We start from the raw sequence: 24680 nt of genomic DNA on the forward strand, positions 1-24680 counted from the left end.
CTCGAAGATTCTTGATGCCTAAACTTACTGCCGCTTGCAATCCAATGATACAAGCTTCGTATTCTGCAGCGTTATTTGTTACCTCGAAGTCGAGTTTGACAGAGATTGGTGTATGCTCGCCTTCAGGAGAAATGAGCAACACTCCTATTCCAAATCCTCTTAGGTTCGATTCCCCATCAAAATATAGGTCCCAAGAGTCTACATCCGTTTGGAGTATATCCTCATCCGGAAACGACCAGGTGTCTATCGTTTGTGTATCATTGATGGGATTTTCTGCGAAGAATTCGGCAACGGCGCGCCCCTTTATAACTTTCAAAGGTACATACTTGAGATCGAACTCTAAGAGCATCAAAGTCCATCTTGCTAAACGTCCATTGAGAACGGGTTTCTCGAAGAGGTATTTGACAGGATCCATTTTGGAGTATATTTTGACGGAGTAACTAAGCATGTAATGGCGCAGCTTCTTCGTTGCCCACACAAGAGCGAGGCATGTCTTCTCGAGTGGTGTGTATTTGCACTCGTACTCCAAGAACTTCTTACTAAGGTAGTAGATGGCTCTTTCTTCTTTTCCTACAGTTTGAGCTAGCATGGCGCCCATGGCCGCCGTTTCGATTCTACGTGAGATATAAACCAAGAGGTTGATCTCGTTGAGGTGGCATGAGCACTGGTGGTTTGGCTAGTATTTCCTTGATTTTGTCGAAAGTCTTCTGACAGTCATCATCCCACATGGTGTGATCTGTTTTCTTTAACTTCTTGAAGATAGGTTCGCAGATCATGGTGAGTTTCGATATGAATCGACTTATGTATTGCACCTTGCCTAGGAACCCTCTAACTTCTTTCTCCGTTTGAGGTTGCGGCATTTCGATTAGAGCTTTGATCTTAGAAGGGTCTATTTCTATACCTCGTTGGCTAACAACGTATCCCAGGAGTTTGCCAGATGTTACTCTGAATGCGCATTTCTGAGGATTGAGCCTCATGTTGTACTTCTGTAGCCTTAAGAAGAATTTGCGAAGGTTCGCAATGTGCCCCTCTCTTTCCTTGGACTTGACAATCATGTCATCTACGTATACCTCAACTTCTTTATGCATCATGTCATGTAAGAGCGTAGTTGCGGTGCGTTGGTATGTAGCTCCGGCGTTGATTATCCCAAATGGCATAACCGTTTAGCAATAGGTTCCCCATTGAGTGACGAAGGCGGTCTTATGCATGTCTTCTATTGCAATCTTGATCTGGTTATATCTTGCGTATCCATCCATGAAGGATAGTAACGCGTGATCCGCCGTGTTATCCACTAATATGTGATATGTGGTAGAGGAAAGTCATCCTTAGGACTCGCTTTGTTTAAGTCTCTAAAGTCAACATAAACACGGATTCTCCCATCCTTTTTGGGTACGGGTACTATGTTAGCTACCCAGTCTGAGTACTCGGAAACTTTGATGAAACCGGCTTTGAATTGTTTATCGACTTCTTCTTTGATCTTGAGAGCCCATTCTGTCCTCATTCGACGAAGCTTCTGTTTCACGGGTTTGAAACCTGGTTTGATTGGGATTCTATGCTCTGCGATGTCCATGTCGATCCCTGGCATATCTTTGTAGGACCAAGCAAAAACGTCTTTGAACTCGTGCAGGAGGTCTATGTAATTGACCCTTTCGGTGGGGCTCAAGGTCGTCCCTATCCTAAGTTCTTGGGGTTCTAGTTCAGTTCCTACATTGATGGGTTCAGTATTTTCTATCACTGGTCCCCCTTCCCCCTCTTGTAGTATTTCTTTGGCTATGTAGGGAGGTATTTCGATTGAGTTTGGGTCTGGGTCATCCTCATTATCATCGCAAACAGAATTGCATTCAAGATAACACGAAGAGTAAGCAGAACCTGATTTATTCATATTAAGATTTGAGAAAAGTTGAAACAAAGAAGCCATATGATCTGTAGTCAGTGGCGGTAAAGGGACAACCGTTGGGACATTTCCCGAACTACTGTTGCTATTTGACACTAAGCTAGGAGAAACAAGGGGAGTGGGAATGACGATAGGAGGAAACTCCCTAGGAACTCCTCTAGACTCCGACTCTGACTCCGACTCTGACTCGAATTCATCATCTTCTGGTTCTCCTTTGAACATCTCTCTTTCTCCAGTGGTGAGCTTGAAGAGTCTTCCTTGATTATTTGTCCACTTGATCGATTTTCTCCATCCTTTCTGCTGATTGGTGTTAGTTTATGTGATTAACGCGGTAGGGTTGAAGTGATCGTCTTGAAGTAACATGGTAATGATCTCATCCTGTGCGGCTCTAAAAATTCGATCTTCTCCAAATAGTAGACTCACGGCTTGTTCGTCTAGGCAAGGTGCTTGACGAGTCTTGACGGTAGGAACCGTTTCTGGAGGAATGAAGTAGTAGTCGTGAAAGATCTCGATTCCGGCTAGCTTCCTTTCGAGATAGTGCCAGGGCTCAGGAAATCCGTGAAAGATATCTTGACTTCCTTCCCTAACGAAGTATCCATTTAGGGTAGGGAGGTAGGGCCGTATTTGGATTCCCACGTTCTTACGGTTTTGAACTTGAGCGAGCATCTCGAGAACTTTCTCTTTAGTGGGTTTGTATCCTAGTCCAAGGGGTATTCTTTGTGAGTTACCCTCTTTGTAGGGTGTAAAGGTGTTTCTTTGGATAGGATTCAAAGGCATTCCCGGGAAGTATCCCTGGGTTTTGAGTATGTGGTTGACCACTAAGTTAGATTAGGGATTGAAGTATAAGGGTGCCAACTCACTTTCTATGACATTTATGATATGGAAGCCCCCAAGTTCATGTACTGGATCCGCAAGGACTTGATTACTTGACTTCTTTTCGATTATCGCCTTGATGGGTGACGAAGTGATCGTCACCACTTTACCATTTAGTGGGATTTTGTTTTTCTGGTGGAGTGTGGATGTTACCGCTTTGGAAGCGTGAATCCAGGGTCTTCCCAGAAGTATGTTAAAGGATGCCTCAATGTCCACTATTTGGAAGTTGACCTTTCGCTCAATTGGCCCTGTGGCTATGGTTAGGTTAACGAGTCCAACTACCTTTCGCCGTGCACCATCATATGCGCGAACACCTTGATTGGTAGGATTCCAATCCGACTCTTTCATGCCCAATTTGTATGCCGTTTTCAGGGGTATGACATTGACTGCGGGGCCATCATCTACCAAAGTCATTGGCACATTCTTCTTTAGGCAAATGACAGTGATGTAAAGAGCCAAGTTATGACTAACACCAAAGGGTGGCAAATCTTCATCCGAGAAAGTAATAGGATTACTTAGCTTCGGTGATTCTTGGAAAACGAAGTTGACCACGTCGTCGGGTGTGTAGTTATGTGCCACATTTAGTTTGGCCAAGGCTTACAGTAAAGCTTGGCGATGTGGGAATGAGCTTGCCACTAGTTGCCAGACTGAAAGATCAGCCTTTGTCTTCTGTAGTTGCTTTAGCAAATGGTCAGTAGAGCCTTCTTCATTATCATTTGGTATGACCACATTGGTTGGACCGTTTTCTATGGGGTTGTTTTGAGAAGTGTTTTGGTATGGCCGTCCCGAACGAGTAAGGTGGTCTACATCTTGGTCTTTACCATTTTGGACTATCTCTTCACTAATTTTGACTAGGTAGTGTTCAGTGAGATACTCGTCTTCATCATCATCGGCCCATATCCCATTGAATGCAGCAAGTTCTCTCATTCTCATGATTACAGCCTCTAATTGGATAATTTGGTTGACTAGCTCATCAACCACGACTACGACTTCTTGCATTGTAGTGTTTTGAGAGAAGACTAGTGGTGCACGTTCTTTAGGTGTGGCGTTGGTACCACGTAGGGTTGCCACTGCACTCTCTACTTCTATGACTTGCCTATTCACATTCTTTGCCCATATAATGAAATCAGTGATGGTTGGAGAAATGGTAGAGTAGTTCCCTTCATTCTCTATTGCATGAATTTCATCTTCAACTGAAGAAATGAGATGTGAACAATCTATGGTAGATTCTTCAGTTGTGATCATTAGAATTCCAAGAGGATTCTGAGTGTTGTTAGGCTTACCTCCAGGTGGTATTGGTAGGCGACCGTCTTCAATCATATCTTGAAGTACATTTTTCAATTTGTAGCATTTTTCTATATCATGTCCCTTACCTCTATGATATTCGCAGTACGAATTCTCATCCCAGAACTTGGACTTCTTTTCTGGTTCGGGTGTAGGGCCTATGGGTTGAAGTTTACCCAGCTTCATCAACCTTTTCAGAGCATTGGAATATGTGTCCCCAATATTTGTGAATTTCCTTGGTGGGGTACTCTTCTTAGATGGCTCGAGAAGGTTAACTTCATCAGTTTTGCTAGTAGAGCCGTAAGAACGACTTCTTGAGCCTTGATATCCACGACCTATCGTTTTGGACAAGAGCCCTTTACGGATGTCATCTTTGATCCTTATCCCTAGTACGGTTAAATCTTTGAAGGTCTTAATGTTTTGATACCTCAAATGATTTGCATAGATGGGTTTTAGGTTGTCCACGAATTTCTCCACGAGGGTAGCTTCATCCGGACGTTCAACAAGTTGAGTACTAGTCTTCCTCCACCGACTTAGGAAGTCAGTGAAACCTTCTTTGTCATTTTGGGTAAGAACCTCTAAAGTGCGCATGTTGACTTGGATTTCAGCATTATCCGCATATTGTTTAGCAAACTCGATTGCGGCATCATCCCAGGTAGCGATTTTCTTATGCTCTAGCGAATAGAACCATTGTTTTGGGATGGTGTCAAAAGAAGAAGGAAAGATCCTTAAGAACATCTCGGGTTTAATACCTTTGATAGACATGTAACCCTTGAAGGCACGGATATGGTTCAAAGGGTTTTTATGCCCCTTGAATTTAGGGATATCCGTCACGTTGAAGTTGGTTGGCAACTTGGAACTTACGGCTTCATATTTGTGATTGTTTTCCCTATAAATGTCATCCCCTTTGAGATACATCAATTGTTCCTCCAAGTATTGGAGTCGTTTCTCAGCTGCGGTCATACCTATGGGAGGGTTTTCGTCCCCGAAGTTGTTCACAAATTCATCAGACACTTCACTTTCTCGAGGAGGCATCCTCATTTCCACGGCATATATTCGGCCCTCAATTGTGTCAAGACGATCATACACTTGGTCTTGAGTAACTTGGAGACGAGCTAGCGCGGCTAGGATTTGATCATTACTATTCTGGAGTTGGTTGAAGTTCACGTCGCTTGTTTCAGGCATCTTGGAAACTGGATAAGAGACCAACGACGAATCAAAATACGATCGACCATTCTAGCACACTTACTTGAAAAGAAATGTTTTGACTCGAGAAGTGGGAGTGTGCCACTTGTGTCAAGTGAGTTTTGAGGAAATGACCAAGCCTGAAAATGTTCGTCCTAGTCAACTTTAGTGTAGTTCTAGGAGTGGACTCGAAGTGAGGTTTTGAAATGGGTTTTAAGGCCCAAAGTTTGACTTGTTAATTGGACAGAGTTTTGGCTTTGTTTTACGCTAATATTGGCCTATTTTCGAAAATTTACATTTTTAGAGAAGGATTTTGATTTTACAAAAATCGTCATGGTTTGTTTAGAAATGGTGATCACATATGGTAAAACATTATACAAGCATTATAACGGGATGCTGAGTGCATTTAAAAGGGTCTTGGTTTAAAGGGTGGGTTGCCATACTGAACAATCAAACCCGAAGTCTGTGGAGAGGTTCGTACCAAACAAGAGTAAGGCCGATTCCTAGTCCATTTCCTCAAGTAGTGAAAGTCATTGATACAAATAAGAGTAAGTACCATGGTATGGATGACGTCAATCGCAATCCATCCTTACGCCCAAATAAGAATTAGGACCGTTTAGACGGGACGATTGGTCGAATGGGTTGGGTTGGGCCTAGGAAGGCCGAATGAAACGATCTAGGAAGACCGAGTTATGATAACCGACAATTGTCTCATACAAACTATTCCCTAACCTTGTTCAAGTTTCACCCTTTTGGCTACACGTAAGTGTATTATTCCCCAGCGGAGTCGTCAAACTGTGGACGCGGGCCCACGGGGGCGCTTGGGAACAAGCGTTTGCATTTGTGGAGTCGCCACCAATTTATTGTGAAAAATTGGAAACCGTTCGAATACCTCGTGCCATGTCAAGACACAAAGTAGTGACATGAACACCAAGAACTCGTTACCCTTAGCATTCTATGTCTAGAATGACTCTCGTGGATGCCAATGAACACGGATGTTCACAGAGATCTGGAGTAAGGGGTGAGGGTACGTATTAGGAAGCTCTTTTGATCGAACACCTAATCCCGACCGCCTCGATAGCGGCCTCTACTAATGATTAGGGAAAATCGTCTATACTCGATAGGTTGAAGGTTATATGCATGCAATGCAACATCCAACGTTTTAATCCTAACATGTGAGAATTAGACTAAGTCGGTTAACACGTAATTTATCATACAAGTGGGTCGAAGTAGAGATTTAAATTGATTACATGTGAAAACATACAAGCAATACAATAATAAAAATTACAATAAAGAAAATTACAATAATTACATCGGATTTATTGATTTATGTCGAAAATACATTTAAAACGGATAGTTTGAGAAAAGAAAGAATACACAAATAAACGAACAGATTAAGGGTGATAATACGAATAATAGTTAATTATATACGTAATTGATAAACTAGGTCAAAGCAAAACGGGAGTTCAGAGACAGAAATCAACCAGGGACAGGCGCAGTAGAGCTGCGTCCTTTGGAAGAGGCACAGCAGTCGCTGCGTCTGTTCCTTGGCTCAGTTCTGGCTGTGAAGCCGAAATTGCAAGTCGTTAATATTCGTTGGTGATTTTAATGGTTGATTATGAATAGTTGACTCGCATAAAAATGATTATCAGATTATTTACAAGTGATTGAGGTCATAAAAACGATAAAACATGAACGAAACTAATTGATACGAGTTAATACAAGATTAAAAGGATTAATTATGAATACAAATTAATTAGGTTAAAAAAATTATTAATGATGGATATGATGAATAACAGATGGGAATATATCAAAGATCGAATTCCAGAGACTCAATATTAATGAATCGAATCTCTAAAAACCGGATTGACTTTAATGACGAAAACCCGCAAATATGAATTATAACGGATTTAAGTCGGGATTTAATGACGAATTTAATACTAATGACGATGAATAATATATTACATGTTAGAGTTATTATGCCTAAATTATTATATCAAAGAATCAAAGAACAAACAAAAGCAAAATAAAAACAAACGAATTGACAAAAGACGAAGGAAGAAGAAAGGAAGCAGGAACTGCGGCAGCCTCACGAAGAGGCGCAGCAGGTACTTCGTGCCTTCGAAGAGGCGCAGCAGTTGCTGCGTCCTTTCTCGACGGTTGTCTTCTGATAATCCGTGAAAAGAATTTAAAACATGGTTTTATAAGTCGGCTTTAAGAGTATTTTCGACATAAACCTTACATTATGATTACAAAAATAAAGAACAATAAATAAAAGAAGGATTATACACCCTCAGACTTACATGTTTGACGAAACGAGATGAACTAAGTATACGTTTAGTGATGCTCGACTCGAATGTAGACGAAAGTGCCCTCGTAAGAGGAAAACGAACAAGATTGATTAAAGTTGATTATGGTGGAGTTGGTCAAATTGGTCGGTCATGCAAATCGAGGCTGGTACTCAGAAAGATCCGAGCTTACGTGGTCAAAAGTTAAAGCACGTAGACGCCAAAAAGTAAGAACGTGGTCTTGAATGCAAAGGGAGAAGAGAAGGGCGGACACTCGCGTGAGAAATATGAGAGACCGAAGGTCTCTATTTATAATAATCACACGGAGGAAGTAGGGTTTTTTGGAGAAACTTTGGAAGTGAATCTCGAAAAGATATGAAAAGATCCGAAAAAATACGCAAGAAAGGACTTGGGAAGAGGCGCAACACTTGCTACGTCCTTTCCCAAGTGGGTTCCTCCTGCGGAAGAAAGATTTCCGTGTTTTGGTTATGGAATAACGGATTAATCTTGTTTTCCTTAATATTTTGTGTGAATATTACGGGAAATTCTTTACCAAAGATTAAAAAGATTGCAAAATATGGAATAGAAATATCCGGAACATCCCAGAACATCCTGACTCGGTTTTAGAAAATGAAGACGGTTTTTTGACCCGGACTCCAATGTACTTTAATTACTGCCAAAACGACCGTATCGGCACGTAGATGGCAATTAAGAGGTAGACACAAGTGTTTGAGCGATCACTTGACGATAAACTTACGAACTGTCACAAATCGTTCCGCGTACCAAACATGCGGCCCAATCATCACCGGGTGGTTTGCGGGAGGTGCAGAAATGAGGTATCTACATGATTACAAGTCTAGATCTAAGATCTAATCAAAGTTCGAGTCCGAGTCAGAGTCTTAGGCTTTCTTTCCCATAATTTTTCTAGTGTCTTTCATCGTGTCCATTTCCATTCCTAGTGACAACCCGGGGGCTGTCCCACGAGTCACATGTCTTCTCGAGTCTATACATTTATTCATTTCAATAAAAGTACACTTTTCAATCCAAATATTCTATCCTATCTCTTCCTTTACCCTTTTCCCGTGACAACAAGAATTGGTTTGAGACTTTTTTTTAAATTGAACAACAACAACACGACAGTCGATGTAAGTGCACTTAGTTGATGTTCCATTCCAAGTTGTAGAGGATCCGAAACTCCGTGTTCTTTTCTTACTTATTCCATATCTAGCAATAGAAACCTTGCTATACCCCAGTTTAGGACGAGCCTATCTCAAGAGATTCTAGGACGAATCCAAACCATCTCCCTTGTTAACGATCTATGACGGAAGACAAGCCCATTCCCCAAAATAAACAACCCGCGTTACTAAAAAAACAACCCGTTTCACACCAAAGGTGCTAGTCTGACCCAAATCCAAGGTCGAAGTTATACAAGCAAATCCAAGACGATACGAGTCATGATCAAAGACAAAGGCTCAATCAAGAGAAATGACCAAGATCAATATCCAAGACAAAAGAGTCAAAATAAGAACAAGGCTCAATCAAACAAGTCAAAGTCAATATCCAAAGTCGAAGTTATCTTTAAAAACCTGAATCAAGAATCTGAGCAAAAGCCAAGATATATTTAAGATCAAGAATTTGAGTCTGAATCAAGAACAAGCCTCAAATCAGATACTGGGCGGAATACTGCTGAAGTCTATATAGAATGAAGATGGTCAGCTAGCACCCTCACTTAGCCTTTCACACATCACACACCCTAAGTCCTTCTCGAGACCGTTACAGGGAAATAGTTAGGAACTTTGAGAATCCTCTCAAGCTTGTCAAATATACCCATCCTTTAGGGCCAAGACATGGAAACTTGAACCCACGTTATTTTAACCTACCTTTATGTGCTCAGGCTACATCAAGCCAGAGACTCCATTTCCAAGCCATATTACAAGCCATAATCCCATCAAGCCTCAACTCCACAAAATCAATCTCCAGAGATTTGTTTCATCAAAGCCTCTTATTACCGAGCTCCACATTCCAAATATCCAATCCAGTTTCACCTTGACCCAGACATGGAGTCTTCAGATACTTTGCTACCTAGAACGGGACATACCCATATCATCCTTAGGGTCCATTAAGTGTGCTGACATGACAAGGAATTTTTTACAAACTTGATTACACCTCTTTGGTCTATAATCAGAGGGAGTTATCTCAAATTGATTCTTCGAGTCACCAAAGGAGTATACTCTCCTTACCCATGCACTTTAAGGTCCTGCCAACATAAGCTTAGGCACACACCTGAACTACGAGCATGGTTTAATTTCAGCTATTCAGGTGGATACGTAGGCAGTCCTTTCTTACACAAGAAGGATACAACCACAACACCCAAATAAAATTAACCAAACCTCAGAACTACGATCTGGTTTGATTTCACTTCACGTGAATACGTAGGCAGTCCTCAAGGATACAACCATCCCAACTATCAACCTCAATTATCAATCATCCTAATTAACAACTTTCAACCACCTCAATTATCAACCATCCCAATTTTCAACCTTCCAACCTCAATTAACATCCCTTCCACAACCAAATTTTCCTCTTTACTGGGGGCTCCTTCTTGTCGCCCAGTCTTCTTTTTTTACCAAATTCCAGAGTCACCTTCTCATCCTTGGGGCTTCTCTTCCGAGATGCCACCCTTCCGTTACTCCTCTCTCATTTGAGTCAAGCTAGTACTCGGTCCAGGCGATGATGAGGTCTTAGATCGATTTTCGAAGTTATCGTGCCTCAAGAAGGATCTCTTTTATAGCAAGACAATGTCAAAAGACGTCCAAGTAGACAGCTAACCATGGCTCATGCCTTTCATTTAATTGCCTTCATCATTCTCTCAATTATTCTACCTTTTGGAACTGATACGCATTGTCACCCACACTTGGCTAGGGGTTGCGCATACTTAGGCAAAGTCTGTCAAGGTCATCCCCTGTGTCGCATCAAATCTAAGTCAGTATTGCGTCAGTATATCGTCTTGCATCCTAGTGAGTCGATGTCGTGTCAAGTCCTATAACTAAAGCCCATTGAATATGCGTAACACATTACAAACAACAATTTTTCTTTGAGCAAGTTTTAAATAACTTTTATAAAGAAGCAAATTTTGAGAAACCTATGTGCTTCCTCATTTGAGGTCCATGTGCTAATTGTTTATGTGCTTATATGCTATGTGCTAGTTGCCTATTATATTGCATTGTTGTATGGCTACTAACCATGTAGGTGAGTATCAGAAGCAGTGCTCGGTCCAACTGGGGGCTTCGCTCAAGTATACATTCTTCCCATGACGATCAAGATGTTCCTAATCCTCAATATATTCCCCAGCGAGATTTCATGATAGCCGATTGCACTTCTCGAGAGACGGGGTTTGTTTAAAAGCAGATACAAGCAGATTTCCCAGAAATGATTCAATCCAGACAGAGTCATTCCCCAGCATGAGTTCTCTTAAGACCGACGCAAGCAGATTCAACCTCAAGTTTTTGCCAGAGTTCTCTTGAGACCGACGGAAGCAGATTCCCCAGCAGTTTCTACCGACGTCCTGCTACCCTCAATATTATTGTTTCCTCACGGAGTTTGGCAAAGGTGTCGTTCTCCAGAAGTTCCCAAACCAGCGCCTCCGTCCTTAGTTTCGTAAACCCAAAGTTAGGATTCCTACCCCCTAGATTGTTAGATCCCAAAATGGCTTCCCTTAGGTTCGTAAACCTGAAAGCTCTCATACCAGATGTCCGTAGGTTCATAAACCCATAAATCCTTTTGGAGTTCTCATACCACAAAAAACTTAAACGCACGCATTTAAAACAAGAATTAGTAACCCAGTAGTTCCTAAACTTAACCCTAGGATCCCAATTCCTCTTAGGTTCATAAGCCTTTATGTTCCCATACCAGCCGTCCTTTTAGGTTCGTACACCCAGGTGCATACGCCTAGCTCTTTAGGTTCCCAAACTCCCTAGAGTTCAAACGCTTCTACCTTTAGGATCACCTTTTTCTTAGAGTTCCTAAACCCAAACTTTGGTTACCCTTTAGGTTGAACTTATATTTGGCCTCCTTCCCGTCGATGTTTTCCTTTAGGGCCCCACACCCTAGCACAATCCTTACATATCTTTTTAGGTCTTAACCTTAGCTCCTACGCAACTCCAGAAACATCTCGAGAAAGAAGTCTCTGGTATAGTCTCTTCTTATGTCTGGCGAGCTTCCTTACGTAGTCTAATGGACTTTAAACGACCCTCCCCGATAGTCGACAAACTCTAAAATGTTCCCGACGATAGGTCATTGGCTCAGGCCCATTGAGCCGCCTCGCGTCGCCGTAGTCGTCAAGTTATAATCTTCGATTGACCTGATGGCTATACTTTGACTTTCGCCTTGTCCAAGCCTCAGTCAAAGTGAGGGCTCTGTAGATACTTCATTTCTGCATGTCCCGCCAAACACCCGGTGATGATTGGGCCGCATGTTTGGTACGCGGAACGATTTATGACAGTTCGTAAGTTTATCATCAAGTTATAGCTCAAATACTTTTGTCTACCCCTTGGTTGTCATCTACACGCCGTTACCCCTTGGTTGTCATCTACGCGCCGTTACGGTCGTTTTGACAGTAATTAGAGTTCATTTGGGGTCCGGGTAAAAAACCGCTTTATTTTCTAATAACCGTTTTAAAATGCCGAGTCGGAATGTTTTAGAATGTTCCAGATATTTATTCCATAAAATCAATCTTTAATCTTTTGGTAAAATATATCCCGAAAATTTTATGATAAAGAATATGGAAGTCGAGATCTACCGCAATTCCCTAAAAGAAACACGGAAAATCTTTCTTTCGCAGGAGGAAACCTCCGGGGAAAGGACGCAAAGACACTTTGCGCCTCTTCAAGGATCGCGGGCCATTCGCCGCACCTCTTCCCCAGCTCTTTTCTGCATATTTTCAAATCTTTTCGAGATTTGTTTCCAAAGTTTTACCATAACCCTAATTCCTCTGTGTGATTAGTATAAATAGGGGCCTACGTTCCTCATATTTCTCACGCGAATGTCCGCCCTTCTCTTCTCCGTTTGCATTCTAAGACCGTGCTCTAAGCTTATTAACATCTATGTGCTTGATCAAATCGATCATGTAAGCTCGGATCCTTCTGAGTACCAGTCACGTTGCATGACCGACCAATTTGACCAACTCCACCTCAATCAATCAATCAATCAATTTAATCTAAATCCTCTTACGAGGGCACTTTCTTCATACATTCGACTCGAGCAATCACTAAAACGTTAACTTAGTTAATCTCGTTTCGTCAAACATGTAAGTCTGAGGGTGTAAATCCCACTTTTGTTATTGTACTTTTATTTTTGTATTAATTAATGTAAGATTTACATCAAAAATATGCTTAAAACCGATTTCTAAAACCACTTTATTAACCTATTTTTACGGATTAGCAGAACACAGATGTCGAGAAGAAACGCAGCAACTGCTGCGCCTCTTCGAAAAGTCGCAGCATCTGTTGCGCCTCTTCCTGAGGCTGCGGCAGTTTCTGCCTTTCATCTTCTTCCTTTGTCCTTTGTTAATTCATCTCTTTTATCCCGTCTTTTCTTCTTATTTCATTCGCATAACAATTTTAATTCATAATTCCTAATATTTATCGAGTTAAATCCCTTATGATCAATATTTGCGGGTTTTCGTCAATTAAATCAAACCCGTATTTTTAGAGATTCGATTTGTTCATATCAAGTCTCTGGAATTCGACCTTTTTGTATATGTTTCTATTAGTTTATCGCGTTTGTCTAATTCATTAAATAATCTCAATTAATTTGTAATCAATATTTATTTGTAATTAATCCGTTTTAATTCGTCTCTACCATTTTTATGACCAAGTTCACATGTAAATAACCTGTTAAATCACTTTCACTCGAGTTAAATATCCATGATCAATCATTAAAATTACCAATTAACATTAACAATTCATAGATTAAACTACTGCGAACTCACCTCGAGAAACAGACGCAGTGACCACCTGCGCCTCTCCCAAGAGACGAAAGCATTCGCGCACTGCTTTATTCCGAGTTGAGTTCTATCTCTGAACTTCCGTTATTGCTTTGACCTGATTCATTTAGTTTACGTATTAATCGACTATTATTCGTATTATCGCTCGTAATCTGTTTATTTTCTAACCTAGTTTATTTTCTACTATTTTTCTCAAATTATTCGTCTTAAATGTATTTTTGACGTAAATCAATTAACCCATTGTAACTCATTGTAATTTCATTTATTGTAATTATTTATTTATCGTGTTTATTTATCATGGATGATTTATTTACTTGTTCTCACATGTAACTAATCTAAACCCTACTTCGACATTAATGAGAGCTAATTAATTGTTCACCGACTTAGTTTAATTCACATGCTAGGATTAAAACGTTGGATGTTGCATTGCATGCATATAATCGACAACATATCAAGTATGAATAACTTCCCTAATCATTAGTAGAGGCCGCTATCGAGGCGGGCGGGATTAGGTGTTCATTAAAAGGACTTCCTAATACGTACCATATGATCATATTCAAACTGAGATAGAGGAAACGGAATCTAGGGCAAGGGTTTTGGATTTTACTGAAGAGAATCTTGCACCATATGATCTGGATGAGGATTTGGAGATTATTCCAGAAGAGGAGGAGGTACGGGGAGGAAGTTTGTGCCCTCTTTGTCACTACGGATGCTATTCCTACTGAATCATCTGGTGAGTGGTCTGAAGTTTCTCGTAAAAAGTCGTCACCTTTACTCAAATTAACCTTAGATGATGTTAAGGATGAGATTAATTTTTGGTCTACATCTATCTTTGGTTATGTTGTTGGAGCTAACCCTCCTTGGAACGTATTGGATGGTTTTATCAAAAGAATGTGGAAAGAGGATGATTATAACCAGGTGTCTTTCTTGCCTAATGGAATTTTCCTTGTACGGTTTAAGACCAAGGCCATCCAACAGAGAGTCTTACAGCAAGGGTATGTTATGTTTGATAACAAACCTGTCATAATTAGAGAATGGACACCCACAACTGACCTGGTTAAGGAGAAACTTGACAAATTGCCTATCTGGGTGAAGCTGGTGGGTCTGGACCTTAAGTTCTGGGGTAAAACCTGTCTCCATAAACTTGGGGGTCAAATTGGGACAGTTATTAGAAGGGATGAAGCAACTGAGAAGAAAATGTTTCTGGGGTATGCACGACTGATGATTGAAGTTAAGGTTAATCAGAAATTCCCTGAATCATTAAGTTTCATGGATGAGGAAGGGAAAGAGAGGAAAGTGAGATTGGAGTATGATTGGCTTCCTATTACATGCAACACTTGCAGGGGCATAGGGCATGCTACAGGGCAGTGCAGAAAGAAGGTTACTACTCAGAAAGTTACTCAGGTGTGGAGGAAGAAAGTTGTCCTTGTTGCCTCTGTTTTAACTACCCCAATTGTGGTTGGAACTATTGGCACCAACAGGGGCAAGTCTCCTGCTCAGACTGCATCCAGACTGAGTAGACAGGATACTCATCCACCTGTTATTACTCCTGGTAGCCACTCTTATGTTGAAGCTGTCAAAATGTCTTTAAGGAAGGAGCAGGACAATGTTGCACCTAATCAGGAGATGGGAAGTGTATCAAGGACTACATGTGATAATGGTTAGATTAGGTTTCTGGAATGTGAGGGGCCTAATAAAATCAATAAGCAGATGGATATTAGGAGATTCCTGCATTTAAATAAGTTAGAGTTATTTGGACTGATTGAAACTAGGGTGAAAAACAATAAATGGAAGAAAGTTAGTAATTTCATTAGTGAAAGCTGGTCTGTGTGCACTAATCATCAAAGTCACAAGGGGGGTAGAATATGGGTTCTTTGGAATCCCCAAGTGCTCACTCTAGACATTCAGCATATATCTGCTCAAACTATCCATACTAAGATCACTGACAGAGGAAGGAATTTGACATATTGGGTTACTTTTGTTTATGGTTATAATAAAGTTGCTGAGAGGAAGGTGCTTTGGAGTACCTTAGAACACTATCATAAGGTTACTCCAGGGGCCTGGTTGATTGGGGGGACTTTAACAATGTCTTGTTTCCCAATGAAAGGATTGGGGCTCACATTACTAGTGCTGAATTGTCTCCTTTCCAAAATTGTGTTCAATCTTGTGGTGTTGAGGATATTAAGGCTATAGGCTCTTTTTTCACCTGGACAAACAAACAAGAGGCAAGTTCTAGGGTCTACAGTAGGATTGATAGAGCTCTCATTAATGATGCCTGGCTGCATTTATTTCCTGAGTCTTTTGCTAATTTCCTTCCTGAAGGGGTGTATGATCACTGCCCATGCCTCATTCAGCTGGAATCTAATGATAAGACAAGAAACATTCCTTTTAGGTATTTTAATATGTGGGCTAAATCTCCTGAATTCTTGGGTATCATTACTAAACATTGGAATGCTCCTATATATGGCACTCCTATGTACAAAGTGGTCAATAGAATGAAAGCCATGAAGTCTGATCTCAAGCAGTTGAATAGGGATAATTTCCATGATGTGGAAAAAAATGCTCAGATTATGCTTATGACTCTCCATAGTATTCAGACTGAACTTCAAACTAGGCCTTTAGATCCTCAACTCATTGAGGCAGAGAAGGTAGCTGCTGATGGTTTTAAAGTTCTGGATGAAGCTAGGACTTCTTTTCTGGCTCAAAAGGCAAAAGTTTCCTGGTTAGAGGAGGGTGATGACAACACTGCATTCTTCCATTCTGCCATAAAGAAAAGAAGAATAGCTAACAAGGTGATGCAAATTGAAGATCAAAATGGGATTGTGCATACTCAGATTCAGGGAATTAATGATGCTTTTGAGAGTTATTACAAGCAGATTTTGGGTACTAGTTGTCATTCATCGAGTTCATTTCCCTCTTTGTTAGACGAGGGGCTGTGTTGATGAACATCATTACAGTTTGCCTTGTTAGACCAGTCCTGGGGATGAGGTCGGGAGAGTGATCTTTTCTATTCCGGCAATAAATCCCCAGGACTTGATGGGTTTAACTCTCGGTTTTTAAGGATGCTTGGGGGTGATTGTGTCGATGTTCTGCTTGCGATTCGGGACTTCTTTAACTCGGGCGCTCCTCAGCGGACAAACAATACCACTCTAACCCTTATACCTAAAGTTGATATGCCTAAAAGTGTGACTCAATTCGGGCCTATAGCATCTTTGCAATATGATTTATAAATGCATTGCTAAGGTTCTATGCAATAGATTAGGACAAATCCTTCCTGACATTATTAGTCCTACTCAAAGTGCTTTTATCAAAGATAGAGATATTGTGGAGAACATTTTGATCTGCCAAGACCTTACCAAACTATATAATAGGAAGCATTGTTCTCCCAGAGTGATAATGAAGTTGGATCTTCAAAAGGCCTATGATTCTATTGAATGGGATTTTTTGGAGGGGATGCTGAAAGCTCTGAAATTTCCTTCTCATTTTACTAGGCTTTTGATGGAGTGTGTGACTACTCCTCATTACTCTTTGTCCTTGAATGGTGAGTCTTTTGGTTATTTCAAAGGACAAAGGGGATTAAGACAAGGAGATCCCTTATCCCCCCTTCTTTTTTCCATTTGCATGGAATATCTTACCAGGATCTTTAACAGAATGAAGGAAATTGATGGGTTCAAACATCATCCTTTGTGCAAGAAACTGAATCTTACCCATCTGTGCTTTGCTGATGATCTATTGGTATTCTGCAGAGGAGACTGGGATTCTATGATTGTTACTATCAGAGCCTTTAATACTTTCTCTGCTGCTTCTGGATTAAAAATGAATAAGCAGAAGTCTAATGTCTATGGTAATGGAATGTCTAAAGAGATCTTGGAGAAATTTGTTGTGCTCTCTGGTTTGAAAATAGGTACACTACCCTTTAAATATTTAGGGGTGCCTATCTCTGCTAAGAAATTGTCAGTCTTGGATTGTAATATTCTGGTGGAGCGTATTGTGGATCGTATTAGAGCCCTAGGGGCCAGGAAACTATCATATGCAGGGAGATTGGTGATGATAAAGAGTGTGTTGGGTGCTCTTCATAGTTACTGGGCAAGAATATATATAATTCCTACTAGTATTATGAATAAAATTGAATCTGTTTGCAGAAGTTTCCTTTGGAAAGGTGAAGCTGTATCTTATTCACCTGCTCTGGTTGCTTGGGATAGGGTATGTATGCCTAAAACTCAAGGGGGGCTTGGAGTCTGTGATCTGAAAAGATGGAATATTGCTGCAGTGGGCAAGTATGTTTGGTGGATCATGAACAAGAAAGACCACCTATGGGTTAAATGGGTTCATAGCATTTATATAAAGGATGTTGCTTGGCACGACTACAAACCATCTCGGGGGAGTATTTGGGCACGGAAACGCATTTGCAGGATAAAAGATAGGCTTCTTGCAGGGTATGTGAATCAGGGGTGGATTACAGAGGATGGTGAGTATACCATAGCTAAAGGATACCAGTGGCTGGGTAATGCAGCTCCTTCTGTAGCATGGTATAACTGCATCTGGAATAACATTCATGTCTCTAAACATCAATTCATTGGATGGCTTTGGATTCAAGGTCGTTTGCTCACTAAGGATGATTTGTGTTCCATGGGTATTAGTTCGGACACACAATGTGAGTTATGTGGTCTTGTTCTTTGAGAGTCATGACCATTTATTTTTTGGTTGTGAGTACAGTCAGAGGTGTTTGCAGCTGGTGAATTGGTGGTCTCACAGTTCCATTCCTTCTCTTCAGTTGATGGACTGGTGGATGGGACTTAGTCAGGCAGAGCAAAAAGATGTCATGGCTGCAATTATTTTGGCACTGATATATCACATTTGGTGGGCTCGGAACCAATGTCGAGTCAATCAGATGGTTTGGTCTCCTGAATTTTTTTTAGGCGATTAAAGAATGATGTAATGGTTCGTGTTAATTACAAATATAAAGATAGGGTGAGGAGAGCCTTAAGTTGGCTCACTGTCTAGTGATCTTTGTATGAGTCATAAGTAGTTGATCAGAATTGGATTCTCCAATTCGATAATATGTTGTATGGTTGATAAAACAATGTATGCGGGCATTCAATGTTAATGAAATTCTTACTTTCTACCAAAAAAAAATAATACGTACCCTCACCCCTTACTCCAGATCTCTGTGAACATCCGTGTTCATTGGCATCCACGAGAGTCATTCTAGACATAGAATGCTAAGGGTAACGAGTTCTTAGTGTCTATGTCATTACTTTGTGTCTTGACATGACGCGAAGTATTCGAACGGTTTCCAATTTTCCACAATAAATTGGTGGCGACTCCACAAATGCAAACGCTTGTTTCCCAAGCGACCCCGCGGGCCCCGGTGTCCACAGTTGGTCTCATTGTAATGAAATCATACGTAACTCATTTTTATATTCTCATTAAATTGAATAATTAAAACATTATAAACCTTATAACCCATTTTAATATAGGAAATATTATTATAATAATTAAAACATTCTCCACATTATTTTTTATATCATATTGTGAAGATAATGATACAAACTCTCAAGAACTCTCTAAGACAATACTTGAGAGACAATTTTATTATTTATATATGTTCAATGTGGAACATATAAAATACTAAGAAGTATAGCATCTTTAATATGTGCAAATAATATGAAATCTATGCTCTAATGATGGCATTTTTTTACCACGAATCTAGTTATACTATTTTCATAATTTTTTTAACGATACTTTTTTCTTCAAATGAATGTAAAACGTTTTTATATAAAAATTAGCAAAATCACTTGAATATAATTTAGGAAATATATATCATAATAATTAAAAGATTTTTACTTTATTTTTTATATCAAAAAATATTATTTATGATACTTTCTTAAATTGTTTTCTGATGATGTGGACAGCTTAAAATCACTCGAAAAAAAGCCTCTTTTATAAATATATATGGATATAGATGAGATTCAAGACAAGCAAACAGTGTTCATTCTAAGTTTGTAAAGCTTAGTATAGAGGGCACGCATAGATCAATTTCTTTCATAACTAACTTTGTCTTTGATAAATGTTATTCAAAGTTTGTCACAATTTAGCTTATTTTAAATTTTTAATGTTGATAAGTAAGATTTTAATTTCAAAACTAAGTAGTTTTATACCTACAACTTCACATTATAAATATGCAAGTTAAAGGTTTTAGTGTATTAAAGTTCAGAGTATTCAAGTGTAAAACCAATGTTATCAAACAAAAACTATAAGCAGAATTATAAACCATGCCTTTTTTTCAAGTTAGAGAACGCACATAGCATATGATTTACCTTGAAGACCACCGTTTTTAGAATTAAAACCTTATGTTATAAAAGCCTTAAGTTTCAACTTTATTTAGAAAAAAGATCTTTTATCAAGTTCATATAAATTAAAGAAGATACAAGTTTTTGAACTCTACATGTACTACATAACCAATATTCTTGACATCTACGGAGTAGTACGTTTCAGAGAACATGAAGTGTCAAACACCTAGGATACTATTATACTAATACATATTCTGATCCCGAGCTCCAATAGTCTTTGAGAATTGAGATCAATAAACATTTAATTTATACAAACATTTTAGCCAAATGTAAATTCAGGTGTGGACTAAATTGATCAAAATCCTAAGCCTTACAAAACTACCAGAATTATGCTTAAACGACTTATGAACATCTAACAAAATTAGAATATAGCACATACTGTATCTTAGCCGTTCCAATAATGGAAACCATCAAACAAATCAAAAAATCAACATTAGTTGTCTTTAACATCTAGTAATCTCTCAAGTGTGTTATTGAGACATGTTGACTAGTTGATTACCAAATCTGGTAAGATACATACATGTAATCGAACAAAGAAAGTTAGTTTTCAAGCTAAAAGTGCATCAACGAATTAAGACTAACACCCTAAGTTTTCAATATAAAAGCAGCTGTTGATATAAATACAGCAGTATTCATCTTATAACCATCAGTTAAGACCATAGAAGCAGAAGTTCTGAGCAACAAACAAACATTGCGGGTCTGCATTTAGTATTCATCTTATAACCATCAATATAAAATCTTCAATTGCCCGCATAGAATCGCAAGTCATTTGCAATAGTATCCAATGATAGTGTCCATAAAATATCTGACAGTTTACTTTAATTTTTGTAAAGTGAGAAGAATTATATATCTAAATTAGAGATTCGATTTTTCTAACTCAAAGTATTTTCAATAGAAATTAAGATTGTTAAAAGCATTAGTGTATACCGTACGAAATGACCAACTAAAATCAAGAAGGCGTACAATGATACAGATAAAGAAGGGTATAGATACTCACATTTTGGAAACAAGATGTTGATTCGAAGTGATCCACCATCATTGTTTTGTAATTTTGAGATTATTACTCTAGAAGGAAAGAGATAAGAAATTAAAGATAACGTCGTCCGTTTTCCATAAGGCTGACAATTTAATTATGAAAATTTACTTTCTTATTGGGTCAACTTTCACATGGACCTCTCTGTCTTATCTTATGGTAAACAGTCTTATCTGACAATTTGTGTAAATGAACACTTAATGATAAGGAGTTTATTATGATGTAATCCCCTAATTAGGGTGATTAGTTATATTAACAATATATAGGCATTTACATGATACAGTTACCAAAGTTACATCAGAAATCAAGGGATTTCCCTTATCAATCTAACTAATTATAGCTAATGGAATATACGGAAATATCTTTACAATATTTACAAATACACCCCCGCAGTAGGACCGGGAGGAGGACGGGCGGTCAGGATGGTACCAAACTGCGTAAAAAGATGGCGTGGCAACCCCTTTGTAAAAATGTCAGCATATTGATCTTCGGAGGGAACATGGAGCACACGCACAAGACCAACCTGAACTTTTTCTCTGACAAAGTGTATATCCAATTCGACATGCTTAGTGCGTTGGTGTTGGACTGGATTGGTGGACAAATATACGGCAGATATATTATCACAGAACACGAGTGTGGCGTTTTTTATAGGAACATGAAGCTCGAGAAGCAAGTTACGAAGCCAATTCATTTCGGCGACGACTCGATATTCTGCTTCGGCATTAGAACGAGATAGGGTAGGTTGGTGTTTGGCGGACCAAGACACCAAGTTATCACCGAGAAACACACAGTAGCCAGAAGTAGAGCGGCGGGAGTCGGAACAACCGGCCCAATTAGCGTCGGAGTATGCATTAAGTGTATGAGAACGGAACGATGTAAGGGTGAGTCCAAGATCAAGTGTGCCCTATAAATAACGTAATATCCGCTTCAAAAAATGAAGATACGGTTCACGAGGAGCATGCATAAATAAACACACTTGTTGGACGACATATGAAATGTCGGGCCGAGTGATAGTCAAATATTGCAGCACCCCAGCAAGGTTGCGGTATAAAGTAGGATCATCAATTAGAGGACCGGAATCGACACTTAGTTTAGAGCCCGGTTCAACGGGTGTCAATGTCGGATTGCAATTAGTCATTTTAGCACGACCAAGAATATATTTTGCATATTGTTTCCGGGAGAGAAATAAACCGGCTGAAGTGCGAGAAACAGTGATGCCTAACAAATGATGGAGGACACCCAAATCCGTCATAGAAAATTCCCTTGACAAATCAGAAATAATGCGACGAACAAGGGACTGACTGGAGGCCGTAAGGACAATGTCATCCACATAAAGAAGCAGATAAGCAGTGTCGGACCCATGATGTAAAATAAATAATGAAGTATCACATACACTGCTGCGGAACCCCTGTGATAAAACAAAGTTATCAAAACGCTGATACCAGGCACGTGGTGCCTGTTTCAGACCATATAAGGACTCATGGAGGCGGCAAGCATGAGATGGTACCGAGAGATCCACAAAGCTAGGTGGCTGATGCATATAAACGGTCTCTGCTAAATCGCCATGAACAAAAGCGTTCTTAACATCTAGCTGATGAATAGGCCAAGAACGGGACACAGCTAGACTAAGAACCGTCCGGATGGTGGTCGATTTGACCACGGGACTAAAAGTCTCATCACAATCAATGCCGACTTAATGAGTTTTACCATTAACGATGAGTCGGGCTTTATACCTTTCAAGAGTTCCGTCGGAGCGGAGCTTGTGACGAAACAACCATATGCAGCGAATAATTGAAGCATCCACGGGACGGGGTACCAAGTCCCATGTATGATTCTCCTGTAATGCACTGAATTCGACCTTCATTGCCGCATTCCAGTTCGGGTCTTGTAGGGCGAGATGAGAACTTTTGGGTAGTGGCCTAAGGGTCGGTTTGGTTTCGATGGTGAGAGCTTTTGGTTTAAAAATACCATTAATTGCTCAAGTGGTCATAGTGTGGGTAAGGACGAGAGGCTTTGGTGGAGGAGGTGGTGGCTGGGGAGGGGTGTTGTGAGCAGTTGGTGGGGTGGGTGGTGTCACGGGACTGGTGGTAGAGGATTGTTCAGAGGTGGAGAGGTGGGTGAGTTGAGGTTAGGTTCTGCCGTATCAGGGACAGGCTGAGGGTGGCCGTAATGGTCGAACAGGTGGGGAGGGGGGGTTGTTCATGGGGTGGAGGAACGTATAGGTGTCGGGTTGAGCTGTGAAGGATAACGCAAACGGGACTACGAACTCATCGAAGGTCACATGGCGAGACAAGATGATTTTACCGGTGGATAAACAGAGACACTTATAACAACGATTTTCAGATGGATAACCAAGGAAGACACAAGTGGTGGAATGTGAGGCGAGTTTGTCACGTTGTTTGGCGGTTAAGTTGGGATAGCAGACACAACCGAAAGTACAAAGTGAGTGTAGGTGGGTTCTTTGAGAGAAATGGTGGAAGTTGGTGAGCGATAATTGAGGAGACGAGAGGGGAGGATATTATGTAGATTAGCGGTTGTATGTAAGGCGTCGACCCAGTATTTAGGTGGAAGGGAGGCATGAGATAGAAGAACGGGCATAATTTCATTAAGACGTCGTATCATACGTTCCGATTTCCCATTTTGAGGTGACGTTTGTGGACATGAAAAACAGAAAATAAGACCATGACTATGAGCAAAATTTCGAAAGGAGCTGTTGTCAAATTCTTTGCCTAAGTCACATTTGAAAAGATTTAATTGGGCGATTAAATTAGGTTCTAACGAGGGACTGAAAATGTTGAAATTTATTGAATACCTCGGACTTAAATTTAAGCGGACACACCCATAAAAAATGTATAAAATTATCGATAAGCACAATGTAATTGTAACACCTCCTTCTTACCCGGCCAAGGTAATTGGGAGATGTTACCATCTCGATTTCCCGAGGCAGTGAAATAGGAATTAAAATTATTAAACTTTATTAAATAAATAACAAGTTTAGTTATTACAAACATAAACTAATGAATAAATGAAATACAACTCGTCTATGACTATGTCATCTACCTAGTGACTATATACTCAACTCCAAAGTCCGTAGCACGGTCCGAATCCCGATCACGTCAACAAGCAAACCTGTACTTAACCTGCTCCCCATATGATCGGAAATATCATATGGATCGACACAGGCCACCCCGGAAATAGGTGACATTTACACAGACAGACATACGTCAGTTTTAATAAATAAATACCGTGTGACTCAACTCATGCGTGTGAGTATGCAATATGACTAAAACATGAATGAGACGCTATCAAACAACAACTACTCCGGTACCGGGACACGTCCAGACGTACCCACAACCACCATGGTACCGGGAAACGCCTAGACATACCGACAACCACACTGGTACCGAGACACGCCCAGACATACCAACAACCACAAATAGGTACCGGGAAACGCCCAGACGTACCGGGTCCGGAAACCAACCGGATCCGCTACCATACGTTGTATCTCAACCACACGAGTCCCTCCGTAACTCAAGCCATTAATGTGCACATCCCTCTTGGAGTGATAAACTCCATTAGGTGACTTAAGCGTAAGACGGTCTCCCAACCGTCTTACGTCTCCAACAACAACAACAACAACAATACAACAACAACAACAACAACAACAACAACAACAACAACAACAACAACAACAACAACAACAACAACAACAACAACAACAACAACAACAACAACAACAACAACAACAACAACAACAACAACAACA

General features: G+C 40.1%; 1 protein-coding gene across 1 annotated transcript; it reads left to right on the forward strand.

Moving 5' to 3' along the window:
• Positions 1–15238: 15238 nt before the first annotated feature.
• Positions 15239–16470, forward strand: LOC141617049 (uncharacterized). Its single transcript, XM_074434218.1, has 2 exons — positions 15239–15591; positions 15636–16470. The coding sequence occupies exons 1-2, from the start codon at positions 15239–15241 to the stop codon at positions 16468–16470; spliced, it is 1188 nt and encodes a 395-aa protein (XP_074290319.1).
• The last annotated feature ends 8210 nt before the right edge of the window (positions 16471–24680 follow it).

Source organism: Silene latifolia, chromosome X (genome assembly GCF_048544455.1).
Source record: "Silene latifolia isolate original U9 population chromosome X, ASM4854445v1, whole genome shotgun sequence".
Lineage (NCBI taxonomy): Eukaryota > Viridiplantae > Streptophyta > Magnoliopsida > Caryophyllales > Caryophyllaceae > Silene > Silene latifolia.

Bases quoted from the DNA above. Each gene is read 5' to 3' on its own strand.
- LOC141617049 (XM_074434218.1), top strand. From the start codon at position 15,239: ATGGATATTAGGAGATTCCTGCATTTAAATAAGTTAGAGTTATTTGGA. The intron at 15,592-15,635 runs GTTGATTGGGGG...TCCCAATGAAAG, and splicing joins AAGGTTACTCCAGGGGCCTG to GATTGGGGCTCACATTACTA.